The 15,767-nt window shown below is 34.6% G+C and overlaps 1 protein-coding gene across 1 annotated transcript in view; it reads left to right on the top strand.

The window, feature by feature from the left end:
- MRPL13 (mitochondrial ribosomal protein L13) overlaps window positions 1-15,767 on the top strand; it is a 65,167-nt gene that overhangs the window by 9,297 nt on the left and 40,103 nt on the right. Inside the window, exons 3-4 of the mRNA XM_003933100.3 lie at window positions 6,392-6,485; window positions 13,800-13,860. Coding sequence (XP_003933149.1) covers window positions 6,392-6,485; window positions 13,800-13,860 — 155 coding nt within the window. The remainder of the gene's footprint in view (window positions 1-6,391; window positions 6,486-13,799; window positions 13,861-15,767) is intronic.

The raw sequence follows: 15,767 nt of genomic DNA, 5'->3' as shown, positions 1-15,767 counted from the left end.
TTCCCACCTCAGCCTCCCAGGTAGCTGGGACTATCAGCGTGCACCATAATGTCCAGCTAATTTTTTTGTAGTTTTTGTAGAGACGGGGTTTCACGATGTTGCATAGCCGGTCTTAAACTACTGAGCTCAAGCTATCCACTCACCTCAGCCTCACAAAAGTGCTGGAATTACAGATGTGAGCCACCTTGCCTGGGTGTGTTTCACTGTATTTAATATGTAACATATTAGCAAAACTTCTCATGTCCACAAGATGTCGCTAAAATCAAAACTTAAATTGCAAGCAGTTTTCAATTTATAAATATGTTGTGTTTTAAGAGTTCATTCTATCATTTATTGGTTTAATAAGCATTTATTGAGCACGTAGTATGGGCTTATAATCAGTAACATGTTTTTTTGAGAATTGACCTATAGTTTTCCAGAAAAATAATATTACAAATGATCATAGTTCTAGGAATGATTGTAAAAATTGACAAATAATGTATCTGAACATAATGTATATAATATTTGAACTACCTTATTTGTCAAATGGATGTTTGTGAAAATGTTATGGAAACTGACTTTCCATTATAAGGTTATTTTTTATGGAAAACGTGGGCTATGGTAGAAAGGTCATAGAACTAGTAAAGGAATCCCTCCTTCTAATTAGAGCTGCTCTCTTGAATTTGGGACTTGGTAACTTTTTGAATATGTTTCTGATGAATCAAAAGAAAGGTTATGCATGATGATTAGTGGAATATGACTTATTCTCCATGCGGATTCTACTCCTTTCACTGCCAACTGATTAGTTTGTTGAGGAGGACTATAGAAGTATTTAAAGGAAGCAGAGGAAAACCTTTCTTTAGCTTTGCTAAAATTATCTTTATGTTAAAATATTTCTGTCTGCCTGGAATGAAATAAAAGTTGCACCCAGTTCATAAGTGCTAACATATCAAACAATTCAACAGAGATCAGCTTTATGATCTAAATTTAATCTGTAGGATTGTGCCTTATAAGCTTATGATGCTCTTCTTAAAGTTGCTTAGCTAACATATTTTTCTCTCTCGCTATTCAGTTAAGGGTAAAAATGTATTTCAGATGTTAATATCACAGCATTTTAATTTTGCAGTCTAAATTGTGCATTTATACTTTACCTCACTCCCAGAATATCATCCTACAAAACACTAACGGAGATTTTTGCTTCAAGTTATATGTAAACTACATATCTCCTTTGGAAGTGAGTATATTGATATTGTCATTAAATTAAACAATATGCCTTGTTACATGATACAGTATCTATACATTCAGCAGATTTTATGATAACCTATTTGATCATTCATCACCTTGGCTGTGTGCAAGTTCAGGGATGCCAAAAGTAACATAAAGTAGCCATTTAGACATTTGTCCTTCCAAACTTAGAAACAAACATGAAGGCCAAAGCCAGACTCATCATTTATCACTAATTTGGAATAGCTATTTTTCAAACATTTCTCAAACTAAATCTTAAAGGAAATCCAAGAAATAAAAGCAGGGCTGTCCTAGTTAAAGGAAGAAGAACCTGGATCCTTATGCCTTGGGTCACCTTTTAGAAGCCTGCAACCGAATCACATGCAGTTTAAAAACCACTATGCTAAAGCAAACGGCTTATAAGGATTCAACCCTATAAAGGGGGAAAAACAAGCTATAGACTGAGAAAAAATATTTGCAAACCACGTCATCAACCAAAGACGTATCTAAAATGTATGAAGAACTTTTAAAACTCAACGGTAAAAAACCAAACAATCTAATTAGACTATGGGCAGAATACATGAACAGATGGCAGATAAACACATGAAAAGATGTTCAGTATAAGTGGCCAGTAGGGAAGTGCAAATTAAAACGACAGCAAGATAATACTACACAACTATCAAAATGGCTAAAATTAAAAATAATGACAACAAATACTGATGAGGATGCATAGAAACTGGATTATTCATGCATTGCTGGTAGAAATGTAGCATGGTACAGTAACTCTGGAATAGAATATGAGAGTTTCTTCTAAAACTAGATATGAGCTTACTATAGGGCACAGCAGTTTTCTCTTGGATATTATCCCAGAGAAATGAAAACTTAAGTTTATGAAAAACCTGTACCAATTAATAATTCCTCCACCCTATTACTCTTTATCTTCCCATATTCATCAGCTCCTGGCATATTACATATCCATTTCTTTGTTTATTATCTGGCTTTTTCACTAGAGTATAAGATTTATTAAAAACAAGAATTTCTCCAAACAAATTTAGAGAAATTTATTTAGAGAAATAGTGGGCAAAGGACATACACAAAGAGACATTTTTCAAAAGAAGATATACATGCAGTCAACAGCATGTGAAAAAATGCATAAACTGATCATTAGAGAAATGTAAATCAAAACCACAATGAGATACCATCTCACACCAGTCAGGATGGCTATCATTAAAAGGTCAAAAACTAACAGATGTTAGCAAGGCTGAGGAGAAAAAGGCATGCTTATACACTGCTGGTGGAAGTGCAAATGAGTTCAGCCATTCTGGAAAGCAATTTGGTGGTTTCTGAAAGAACTTAAAGCATGCCCATATGTTCATTTTAGCACTATTCATAATAGCACAGATAGGCATCAACCTAAGTGCCCATCAGTAGTAGACTGGATAAAGAAAATGTGGTACATATACACCATGGAATACTATGCAGCCATTAAAAAATGAGAACATGTTCTTTGCAGCAACATGCATGGAGCTAGAGGCCACTATCCTAAGTAAACTGACACAGTAACAGAAAACCAAATACTGCATGTTCTCACTTATAAGTGGGAGTTAAACATTGGGTACTCATGGGCACTAAGGGAACAACAGGCAGCTACTTGAGGGTGGAGGGTGGGAGGAGGGTGAGGATCAAAAAAACTACCTATCAGGTACTATGCTTATTGCCTGGGTGACAAAATAATCTGTATTTTAAACCCCCATGATATGCAATTTACCTATATAACAAACCTGTACATTTACCCCGAATCTATAGTAAACGTTTAAAAAAATGAGAGGTTTTTCAGTTACATTCATTGCTATATTCCCAGCATCAAGAATGGTACCTGGCATTAGTAAGTATGTAATACATTGCAAGTGGATTTGTTCTTCAATGGAAAAGGATTATAAAGCAAATTTGGAAGAGCTGGAGACTCCCACCAAGCTGAACTGGTGTTTCTATCTGAATCTGCCCTGGCATGGAATCTGAGTATTTCAAACATAGTTAAAAATGAACACTAGGGAATTTTTTAAGCACTTACTTTGGTAACTCTATATGAAGGATCTATAATTAGGAGTCTGCAGCAGGGTGCTTGGACCAACAAAATTATTCAAATACTAAATAAAGTAGAGTTTGCCATTTCAGTGGCAAAAACCGCAATTACTTTTGCACCAACCTAAATAGCATGGCTTACCTGGTTTAAACAGTGGTGTTGGAAAAATTAGTAAATAAGCCTACAAACTGTTATCCTAAACTCTAGGTCTCCTTGAATCCGTAACCTGGGAGTTGGTACATGAGGAAGTACAAAGACGGCAAATAACTAACCTGTGAGCAGTTTGCTGAGAAAGACTTCTGAGATCTTAGAATTTAGCAGAAAAGAATACATGATCAGCTGAGCACGATGGTTCATGCCTGTAATCCCAGCACTTTGGGAGGCCAAGGTGGGGGGAATCACAATGTCAAGAAATTGAGACCATCCTGGCCAACATGGTGAAACCTTGTCGCTGCTAAAAACACAAAAATTACCTGGACATGGTGGCACACCCCTGTAGTCCCAGCTACTCAGGAGGCTGAGGCAGGAGAATTGCTTGAACCCAGGAGGCGGAGGTTGCAGTGATCCAAGATTGCACCACTGCACTTCAGCCTGGCAACAGAGTGAGACTCTGTCTCAAAAAGAAAAAAAAAGAATACGTGATCGATTCGTGAATGATATCATGGCCTCCTTACAACATTATACCTACCACTGCTTTTTGCCATCTGATTGTGGTAGAAATTTTAAGATCTGCCTCTGAAATCACTAGAGTTGTATTTGAAACTTAACTTTACCTCTTACTAGCCTAATCATTATAGCCGGGTTGTTTAACCTCTGACTCCGTTTTCTCATTAAATATTCTTAAATAGTAAAAATGGTGGCAGGCAGGGAGTACGTTAACTTTACTTAATAAGATAATGTGAGACTTTGAGTGTTAAAAATGAATATAAAATGCTTAGTTCAGTGCTTTGCATGTAGAGGATATTGAATAGATATTACTTTTCTCCCAGGCAATATTGAGGAAAAACTATGACTTAATTCTGGCTTAAGGGAAAAGACAGGCCAAAATATTGAGGCTGTATAGGACTAAGAGGTGCCCCTAATGGTGTAACCTACCTGAGTGAGACCTTAGGTTTCCTGACATGAAGCTGTTGAGTTTTCACTTGGTCTGAATTAGTTTGAATTTATTTGGCCATTTAACTTAGCACCTAGTATTATACTGAAGAGTCAGATAAAGTTAGAAATTTAAGGTTAGAATTTTTATAAATAAGCTCACAATTCCTATTTCTAAAAATTGCTTACTAATCTTTTTTTTCAACTTGATGTCTCTCCAGAACATCTCTTGATCAAGCACTAGAGCTATGATATATTTACATTTGGTACCTACATATTAAATGTGCATTTTTTAATTGAAAATTATAAAATGGAACTATATGTATTTAATAGAAATTTAGACAGAAACAGTTATGCTATATCCAGGGTTAGTCTTAGAATAATACTGACTTTTGTGTTAATGTAATTAACAGTTAAAAAGCATGTATTTAATTTCTGGTTAGTTTTTGTTTAGAGTTAGTAGAGAAATGCTTCTTGGAATTAAATTATTGGAGATTTGGCATAATTTTTCCCAGATTAGATGTGCATGCCTTAGAACTGAAAGAAGACGATTTTCAGTTGCTTTGTGGCATTCTGTCTAATGCCCCTTAAAAGATCTTTTTGCTCTCTATAAATATTTTTTGAGTGGCTCAAGATGCTTTACCTGTATTTAAAACTTGGCAATTTAAAAATACATTCCGTTTTAGTGGAAAGTTTAAAGATACATTTTTTTCCTCCAAATAGATGTTATGGAAAGTGTCTGCACCAAGTGTTAGGTAACTTGCTATGTGAGCCTTTGCAAATCACTTCATCTTAATGGGCCTTACCTTCTCTGCTGTAAATGTCTGAATGTGAGCTAAAGTAATCTCAGCTTTTTTTGAGGCTGTCTGGTTATCTTCTCACCTTCTTTATTTCCTCTTCTGCTGCATTTGCCCAACTGCCTCAGAGGCCAACAGGGTGTCACTCTTAGCAACTTCAATCATTTAATTAAATATTGTCAGACTATTCTTTTCCATCTGCTAATAGCAAGCTTTCATTCTTATCTCTGAATTTCCTTTCACTCTAGTGATGAAAACCCACTTGCCTTATCTTCTTTTCTTTATTCTTTTCCTGCGTAGACTATGAATGTCTCTGGATATTCTGCCATTCAAATTTAGAGCTCTGCATAGAATCTTAGAATCTTTAGTTTTCATATCTATTGTACTTGTATTTCTTATTTTTAGTGTTTTTTTTGAGATTCTAGAATATCTTGATTTTTTTTCATTAGTAGAATAATAAATGTCTCCGATTACTTGATTTTGTCATGTAATTAAGTCATTTGAAAATGTACGTGTTGACTTTTTAGTTTGTTTTTAAATGAACAGCCAAACTTAGGGATAGAAAATGAATGCAGATATACATATTTTGATTTTCAGGTCATTTGTCCTGTCAAATATATTTGTAGTCATAGTTGAGAGTAGCAGTTTAAATTTACTATTGTTAAACATGGTTGGAAAGAACCTCTCCACAGTAGTTAATAAGATCATACCAGTCTTTTCTGTATTTGCGAAGAATAATAATCAATTGTAATGTTTTATGTTTGTTTTCAATTTACCTATTGGTAAAACATACTTTTTTATATCTATATACATATTGTTTTCATTTTCTCAGCTCTTTGTCAGGGAAATTTTATATCAGACATTTCAAGGCACTTAATACAAACATTTTTACTGAAGTGTAATTATTAATTGGAAGAGTAATAAGAATAACAGTAATTTGCCTTTAAAAGATGTATTGTTGTTATTGGCACTCTTAGTAAGTTTCTTTTACTTTCCAGTGTTGAGATTTTCCAAATGGCCAGCCAACTCTCTGTACTTAGATGTTATATTAAAAAGTAACAGGAACCTATTCAAGGATTTTTGATGTTGCACTGTGACTTGCTTTTTCTTTTCTAATATGTTGTTTGAACTGTGGTAAGCTTTATAAATAACCGAGGCCACTTTTTCTTAAGGTTTTGATTTTTCATACAAAATCTTGTTTCTTTTTAAAATCTAGGTGACTGTGGGGATCATGTTGTTATAATGAATACAAGACACATTGCATTTTCTGGAAACAAATGGGAGCAAAAAGTATACTCCTCGCATACTGGGTAAGATAATGCCATTGTCAGGGAAAGTAGGTAGTTAAAATATATCGCTTTAAGAATAACAGTTGTTCTTATTCAAAAGATAAAAAGGTATTTTTAAAAATTGGCATTTATTACTAATTTTATCATGCCATGTATATAATTTACTCCATTTTTAAAACCACAAAACTGTACCAAATAACTATTACCTGACAGTATTTGTTTATCCTCAAAATGTTTTATATAACCTGTGAACAAGATTATTCTCATTTTTTAGTCACTTTTTTACTTCTTTGTTTCTGCTTTCTGTAATTCATCTTACTGCTGTTTTCAGAACCATCCTGAACACCTGAGTTAACAAGATGCTTAAGGAATGGTCTCTCTTCTCTAAATAAAATCTTATTTGTCAGTATCTCTCTTACGTGAATACACTCACCTGGGTGTGTTCTGATAGTTTCTAAATACAACATGACTCTCTTCCTCCGTCTTTCATTTAGGCAGTCTTCTGTCACAATGTAACTTTTCTTCAAGGCCATAGTATTTATATGTTTGCATTTACTGTCAGCTAAAACTCCTGAGTCTTTTTCAGGTATACTGTTGAATCAGGTCTCCTTCTTCCTGTGTGCTTTTAGTTGTATTTTAATTCAATTGCAAGACCTTAAGTTTACTCCGTGTTAAATTTTATCTCCAGCCTTTTAAGATTCTGATTTTACCGTCTAACGCATTAGTTAGCCCATAGCTTCAGGTCATGTGCACATTTAATTAAGTATACTTTCTATACTGTTACCCAAGTTATGGTTAGAAATGCTGATCTTTTATTCTTGATCAAAATCACTGTTTTATTTCCACCTACACCTTTGCCTTTGATGTTCCCATCTGATTCTTTTCATCTCTTGCCCAAGTGCATCTTAAATATTTGGAACAACGTTTTTGCTTCCTTGAGCCAGCCTTTACCCATTCTGCCCCTTAAAATGCATACATGAAATCTTTATAACTTAACAAAGAATTTACGTCTGTCTTTAGTGATTTCAGCTATTGGCAAATCTCTATCTGTAAACTAAGTTCTACAAAATTGAGAGGTCATTGGGAAAGAAATATTAAAAGTCAGAATAACATAACATAAAAGCATAAAAGGAAATATTGACACAAATGCTATGGCAATTACTATAGCAATAATATCTGTAGTATTACTGCAAATGAAGGAAAATAGCAGCACAGCCAGTAGTGAACAGCTACCATCATGTATACGTCAGCTGGTCGTGCCCCTGTTTGTAGTGCTTTCTCACTGATAGATGAAAATTCAAACTCCTTTACTAGTCATTGGAAACCAGTTTCCACTGCTGTTTTCCTGGTTCTTCTTAGACAACTTACTGCTTTTTCATCCCTTTCTGCCTTTGCATGTGTTGTTCCCCTGACAGTGAGGAATTCTCCTATTTATCCATTAAAAATTGACTCAGATGTCACATTTTCTGGGATACCTTTTCTATTTCCCCATCACTGAAAGAGTTGATTGCTTTTGCTTTCTGTTGACTCTTCACTTACACTTTGGACATACTACTTCATTATGCTCATAACACTATATTACAATTACATATTCAAAATTCAGCTTGCTAGTTGTAAAATTTTTAGGACATACTAATTTTAGAAAATGTAGAGACATTTAAAGAGGGAAGTAAAATTCACTCTGATCCCGTGACTTAATATTTTAATTTAATTATTTTAAGTCAGCCCTCCATATCTATGGATTCCACATTGTGGAAATAAAAAATTTTGTTTTATTTCGTTTTGTTCTTTGAGATGGAGTCTTGCTCTGTCACCCAGTGTGGAGTGTAGTGGTGCCATCTTGGATTACTATAACCTCCACCTCCCAGGTTCAAGTGATTTTCCTGCCTCAGCGTAATGAGTAGCTGGGACTATAGGCATGCACCACCATGCTCGGCTAATTTTTGTATTTTTAGTAGGGATGGGGTTTCACCATGTTGGCCAGACCGGTCTTGAACTCCTGAGCTGAGGTGATCCGCCTGCCCTGGCCTCCCAAAGTGCTGTGATTATAGGCATGAGGCACTGCACCCGGCCCATAATATTTTTTTTTTAAGTTGTATCAATACTGAACATGTATAAATGTTTTTCTTATCATTGTTCCCTAAACAATATAGTGTAACAACTATTTACATAGCATTTACATTATATTGGATATTATAAGTAATCTAGAGATGTTTTAAAGTATATGAGAGGATGTGTGTAGGTTATATGCAGTTACTACATCGTTTTATATCAGGGACATGAACATCCCTGGAGTTTGGTATCCTCAGGAGGTCCTGGAATTAGTCCTCCACAGATTCAGAGGGATAACTGTATATTCATGTTTATATCCTTTTTCGCTCAATAGGAAATTTCAGAGAACCTTTTTGTAAATATTATTTTTGGTTACTAAGTAGTAGTGTACAAAATGATTTACAATACTTGATCTTTGTTCTGTTTTTTTTTTTTTTTAATGAATATTTTGGCTTTTCTAAAGGGCTGGTAAACATCATTTTTTCAATTCTTGTTTTTTTGTTGTTTTTTTTTTTAACTTTTAAGTTCAGGGGTAATTTGTTACATAGATAAATTTGTATCATGGGGGTTTGTCATACAGATTATTTCATCAACCAGGTATTAAGCCCAGTCCCCATTAGTCATTTTCCCCTCTCTACTCCCACCCGCCACCCTCCAATAGGCCCCAGTGTGTGTTGTTTCCCTCTGTGTCCGTGTGTGCTCATCATTGAGCTCCCACTTATAAGTGAGAATATGCAGTGTTTGGTTTTCTGTTCCTGTGTTAGTTTGCTTAGAATAATGGCCTCCAGCTGCATCCATGTTGCTGCAAAGGACATGATCTTGTTCTTTTTTTTTATGGCTATGTAGTATTTCATGGTATATATGTACCATATTTTCTTTGTCCAGTCTACCATTGATGGGCATATAGGTTAATTACATGTCATTGTTATAATGAATAGTGCTGCAATGAACATACATGTGGATGTGCTTTCATAATAGAACACTTTATATTCCTTAGTGTATGTACCTAGTAATGGGATTGCTGGGTCGAATGGTAGTTCTGTCTATGTAGGACTTTGAGGAATCTCCACACTGTCTTCCACAATGGTTGACGTAATTTACACTCCCACCAGCAGTGTAAAAGCATTCCTTTTTCTCTACAACCTTGCCAGCATCTGCTTTTTTTTTTTTCTTTTTAATAATAGCCATTCTGACTGGTGTGAGATGATATCTCATTGTGTTTTTGATTTGCATTTCTCTAATAATCAGTGATATTGAGCCTTTTTTCATGATTATTGGCCACATGTATGTCTTCTTTTGAAACATGCCTTTTCCTGTCCTTTGCCCACTTTTTAATGGGGTTTGTTTTTTCTTCTTGTAAATTTAAGTTCCTTATGATGCTGGATATTAGAACTTTGCCAGATGCATAGTTTGCAAAACTTTTCTCCCCTCTGTAGGTGTCTGTTTACTCTGTTAGTTTCTTTTGTTGTGCAGAAGCTCTTTAGTTTAATTACATCCCACCTGTCAATTTATGCTTTTGTTGCAATTGCATTTTGTATCTTTATCTTCATCATGAAATCTTTGCCCATGCCTGTGTTCTTGTTGTTATTATTATTATTATTTTTTTTTATTTTTATGTTCTTAATACTTTAAGTTCTGGGGTACATGTGCCACTCATGCAGAATTGTTACATAGGTATACAAATGCCATGGTGGTTTGCTCCATCCATCCCCCATCACCTACATCAGGTATTTCTCCTAATGTTATCTCTCCCTACATTGATTTTGTATCCTGAGACTTTGCTGAAGGTGCTTATGAGCTTAAGCAGATTTTGGGCTGAGATGATGGAGTCTTATAAATATATAATTCATCATCTCCAAATAGAGACAATTTGATTTCCTCTTTTCCAAATTGAATACCCTTTATTTCTTTTTCTTGCCTGATTGCTCTGGCCAGAGCTTCCAATACTATGTTGAATAGGAGTGGTGAGAGAGGACATCCTTGTCTAGTGCCAGTTTTCAAAGGGATTGCTTCCAGTTTTTGCCCCTTCAATATGATATTGGCTGTGGGTTTGTTGTAAATAGCTTTTATTATTTTGAGATACATTCCATCGATACCTAGTTTATTGAGAGTTTTTAGCATAAAGGACTGTTGAATTTTGTGGGAGGCCTTCTCTGCGTCTATTGAGATAATCATGTGGTTTTTGTCTTTGGTTCTGTTTATGTGATGGATTATGTTTATAGATGTGTGTATGTTGAACCAGCCTTGCATCCTCAGGATGAAGCCCACTTGATTGTGTTGGATAAGCTTTTTGATGTGCTGTTGGATTCGGTTTGTCAGTATTTTATTGAAGATTTTTACACCACTGTTCATCATGGATATTGGCCTAAAATTTTCTTTTTTGTTTGTGTCTCTGCCAGGTTTTGGTATCAGGATGATTTTGGTCTCATAAAATGAGTTAGGGAGGAGTCCCTCTTTTTGTATTGTTTGGAATAGTTTCAGAAGGAATAGTACCAGCTCCTTTTTGTATGTCTTGTAGAATTTGGCTGTGAACTCATCTGGTCCTGGGACTTTTTTTGCTTGGTATGGTATTGCTGCCTCAACTTCAGACCTTGTTATTGGTCTGTTCAGGGATTCAACTTCTTCCTGGTTTAGTCTTGGGAGGCTGTAAGTGTCCAGGAATTTATTCATTTCTTCTAGATTTACTGGTTTATGTGCACAGAAGTGTTTGTAGTAATCTCTGATGGTAGTTTGTATTTCTGTGGGATCAGTGGTGATATCCTCTTTATCATTTTTTATTGCATCTATTTGATTCTTCTTTTTTTATTGTTAGTCTGGCTAGCAGTCTATCTATTTTGTTGATCTTCACAAAACAAGCTCCTGGATTTACTGATTTTTTGAAGGGTTTTTTATGTCTCTATCTCCGTCAGTTCTGCTCTGATCTTAGTTATTTCTTGTCTTCTGCTAGCTTTTGAATTTGTTTGATCTTGCTCCTCTAGTTCTTTTCATTGTGATGATAGGGTGTCGATTTTTGATCTTTCCTTGCTTCTCAGGTAGGCATTTAGTGCTATAGATTTCCCTCTAGACACTGCTTTAAAAGTGTCCCAGAGATTCTGATAACGTTGTATCTTTGTTCTCATTGGTTTCAAAGAACATCTTTATTTCTGCCTTCATTTCATTATTTATCCAGTAGTCATTCAGGAGCAGGTTGTTCAGTTTCCATGAAGTTGTGCAATTTTGAGTGAGTTTCTTAATCCTGAGTTGGATTTAACTGCACTGTAGTCTGAGAGACTGTTATGATTTCCATTCTTTTGCATTGCTGAGGAGTGATTTACTTCCAATTATGTGGTCAGTTTTAGAGTAAGTGTGATGTGGTGCTGAGAAGAATGTATATTCTGTGGATTTGGGGTGGAGAGTTCTGTAGATATCTGTTAGATCTGCTTGGTCTAGGTCTGCGTTCAAGTCCTGGAAATCCTTGTTAATTTTCTGTCTCGTTGATCTGTCTAATATTCACAGTGGAGTGTTAAAGTCTCCCGCTATTATTGTGTGGGAGTCTCGGTCTCTTTGCAGGTCGTTAAGAACTTGCTTTATGTGTCTGGGTGCTCGTGTATTGGGTACGTGTATAGTTATATGCATAACTATAGGATAGTTAGCACTTCTTGTTGCATTGATCCCTTATCCATTATGTACATTCTTTGTCTGTTTCATCTTTGTTGGTTTAAAGTCTGTTTTATCAAAGACTAGGATTGCAAACCCTGCTTTTTTTTAGCTCTCCATTTGCTTGGTAAATCTTCCTCCATCCCTTTATTTTGAGCCTACGTGTGTCTTTGCATGTGAGATGGGTTTCCCAAATACAGCACACCAATGGGTCTTGACTCTTTATCCAGTTTGCCAATCTGTGTTTTTTGATTGGGGCACTTAGCCCATTTATATTTAAAGTTAATATTCTCCATCCCATACTGGAGGAAAGAATGTAGTTATTTTTTTACTTGTCAAAATCAATTGAATGTTGCATTACTCAAGTCATCCCTTGCTCAGAATTTTACATTAGCTTTCCAAATACTTCAGAATAAAGTCCAAACTTCTGAAATATATTGTAAATGGTATGTTTTAGAATTTGCCATCTCAGTTTTCAAATTAAGAAGATCATCTTTTAGCATAGAAATTGTATTTTTTTTTTCATGGAGAGAAAGAATGCAGGAATAAAGAAGTCTAGACAGGCATTTCTTTTTCTAAACTGAAATTCCATGAAAAAAGAGAATATCAGTTTAAAAATTACCCATCTTTCTCAGCAAACTTCTAACTTTGATAAGTTTTATTCCTAAGACATGTTTACTTAAATCATCTTTAAAATATATTTCAAATTTTATTGAAGGGAACATATGGAAAGAATCACATTTATGTAATCTTAAGGTTTTTTACAGACTCCAGGCTGACTTTCTAATTTTTTCCCCTTCTTGAAAAACATTTGGACTTTGTTTATCTATTTAGGATAATAGAACCTTGCAACTATGTATTTATTGTTTTTGTTTTAAATTTCCCAGTCTCTTTCACAAATATATTTTCATTTGACTCAGAAATCTTGTGAGGTAGATGATATCATTTTTTCATATGAGTAAAATTATACGCAGAGAGGTAAAATGAGTTGCCTAATATTACTCTGTGAGTCACTGACAAACCCTAGATTCCAGACCTGCCCCTGGGGTATCTGGAAGCTAAGCTGCCTCCAGTACTATTCACTGTATATTTTGTAATTGCCTCTTTTTTCATTTATAAAGAATAATTGATCTGAACACAATGAAATATTGTGTTACTTAGAGCCAACATATAGCACTTAGAAACCTTTACAAACTTCTAATGGGAAATATGATTATTTGCTGTCTAGAGTATGAACTTGACTTTAGAAGCAAGTGTCTACCAACATTTTCCCCAGACCTAACCCACAGCTTATACAGTTTATCTAATTTGTTGAGGAACATGAAATATTCTGGCTTGTTAAATCAAATAGTAATAAACTACCCCATAATGAGTGGGTGAATTAATAACTTAAAATTTAGGTAGAAATATACTTATGCCAATAAATTTTTTCAAGAAGTAGAACTTTTTATGATGTAATGTTAGTTGACCATTTAAGAGAATGACATTTTAAAAAGCATCGATTACTACCTAATTTTGAAAACACTAATGAACAGCATAGTTTTCAGAAACAATTTATTAAAATATTTTCTTATTATAAAAGAATGATCAGCTTAATAATACAGCATCAGCCTATGCCTAGTTTAATGTCTTTGCTCCTTTTAACAGCTACCCAGGTGGATTTACACAAGTAACAGCTGCCCAGCTTCACCGGAAGGATCCAGTGGCAGTAAGTCTCTTGCATTTACATATATTTTCAAACATGCAAAGTATATTCTTCTTATATTCTTACTTTTTTTGTTAACTTGAATATTGTCTTTTCTCAAAGAGTTTATTTTTATTTATTAATTTATTATTAACATCTCAACTACAGATTTATTCTTACAGGTTGGTCCATTTTTTTCTTGAAAAAAATAAGGTTCTTAAAAATATATCTCTTTTATTTTATTACAGTTTATTTTTTTGAAGACAGATTCTCACTCTGTCACCCAGGCTAGAGCACAGTGGCACAATCATAGCTCACTGTAGCCTCAAATTCCTGGGCCCAAGGGTTCTTCCCACCTCAGCCTCTCAAGTAGCTGGTTGATTTGTATCCTGTGACGTCTTTATCCATTGACTTTTTCCATATATGTAGGATTATTTAAAATAAATCTCTGGAAGTGTAATGAATTTCAAGATCAAAGGAGTGATCATTTATAGGTCTTTTGATAGGTATTTTCAATCATGTAATCACACCACCACACCTACTAAAATTTTTAATTTTTTGTGGAGACTGTGTTTTCCTATGTTGCCCAATTTTGTCTCAAATTCCTTGGCTCAAGCCATCCTCCAACCTCAGCGTCCCAAGTGCTGGGATTACAGGGGAGAGCCACCACACTCAGACATTATTCTGTTTTTAATTTGTGTTTTTAAAGACAGGATTGTGCTATATTGCCCAGACTGGACTCCAGCTCCTTGACTCAAAACAGTCTTTCCATTTTGGCCTCCCAAACAGCTGGGACTATAGACACCCTGCTTGTTTGTTTGTTTGTTTCTGTCAATTTTTTCTTTATGTATTTTGAAGGTTTAGTGTTAGATGAATTTAAGATTGGAATTATAATCCTTCTAAACAATTGATCAGGGTTAATATGTACTGATCTCTTAATCTCCGGTAATGCTTTTTACCTTGAGGTCTATTTTTTCTGATATTAATATAGCTACATTAGCTGACTTTTGATTAGTGTTTGCCTCATACATTTCATTGTTTAAACTTGACCAAGTTATCTCGTTACAGGTGTATTTATTATAAACATCATGTAGCTAGATTTTTTTTTTTCTGTTCTTTCTTGCCTTCTTTTGGGATGGTTGAATTGATTTGTTATAGGTCTAAGGTTCATCAGTATTTTTACCTTCCTTCCTAATCAATGAAAGCCCTTTTTTATTGCCACCCTCCCTCCCCATCTACATGCTTTCTTTGTTGAAGATTTAAAAAAATAAAAAAAAAACTCTTCCAATTGAACATTCTTGTTATTGTTTTATTCTGTTATTGATATTTTTAAATTTTATTTTCTTACAATCCCTCCTTGTAACTCAGCCTGCCTTTGGTATCAGTTTCCTTTTCCTTGAAGAACTTATTGTTGGCATTCTTATAGTCACATTCTCTTAATACTGAACTCAGCTTTTTGAAGCTATTACTCAACTGGAATTTAGCTTCTTTTATTGCTTTTGTAAATCAGATATCAATTTGACTGTTTCTTTGTGTGTACTCTTCTTTTTTTTCTGGATATCTTTAAGACCTTTTCATTGTCTTTGGTTTTCATATCTTTCTATGGAGTCTTATTTATTTGCTTTGAGGACTGGTGTCTTCAGTTATGGAAATGTGTTAGCTCTTAAATCTTCTAATATTGGGTCTGTCTCTCTATTCTCTATTTCTTCCCTTTGGAAATCTGGTTATAATAAGAGTAGACAGTTGCATTTTATTGTACATGATTCAGTACCTTTTTTTCATTCTTAATGTCTCACTGTCTCTGTGGGGCATTCTGAGTAATTTCTTCAGATGTGTTCTAGTTCCGTATCTTTTCACCTGTCTGTAATCTGATTAACCTTTTTCTGAGGTCCTGATTTCAATTAACTTTTTTCCGCTTTGTTAAAGCTTTA

This window comes from Saimiri boliviensis, chromosome 15 (assembly GCF_048565385.1).
Source record: "Saimiri boliviensis isolate mSaiBol1 chromosome 15, mSaiBol1.pri, whole genome shotgun sequence".
Classification (NCBI taxonomy): domain Eukaryota; kingdom Metazoa; phylum Chordata; class Mammalia; order Primates; family Cebidae; genus Saimiri; species Saimiri boliviensis.
The sequence above is the reverse complement of the archived record's forward strand: the minus strand, read 5'-3'. Positions and strand labels throughout refer to the sequence as shown.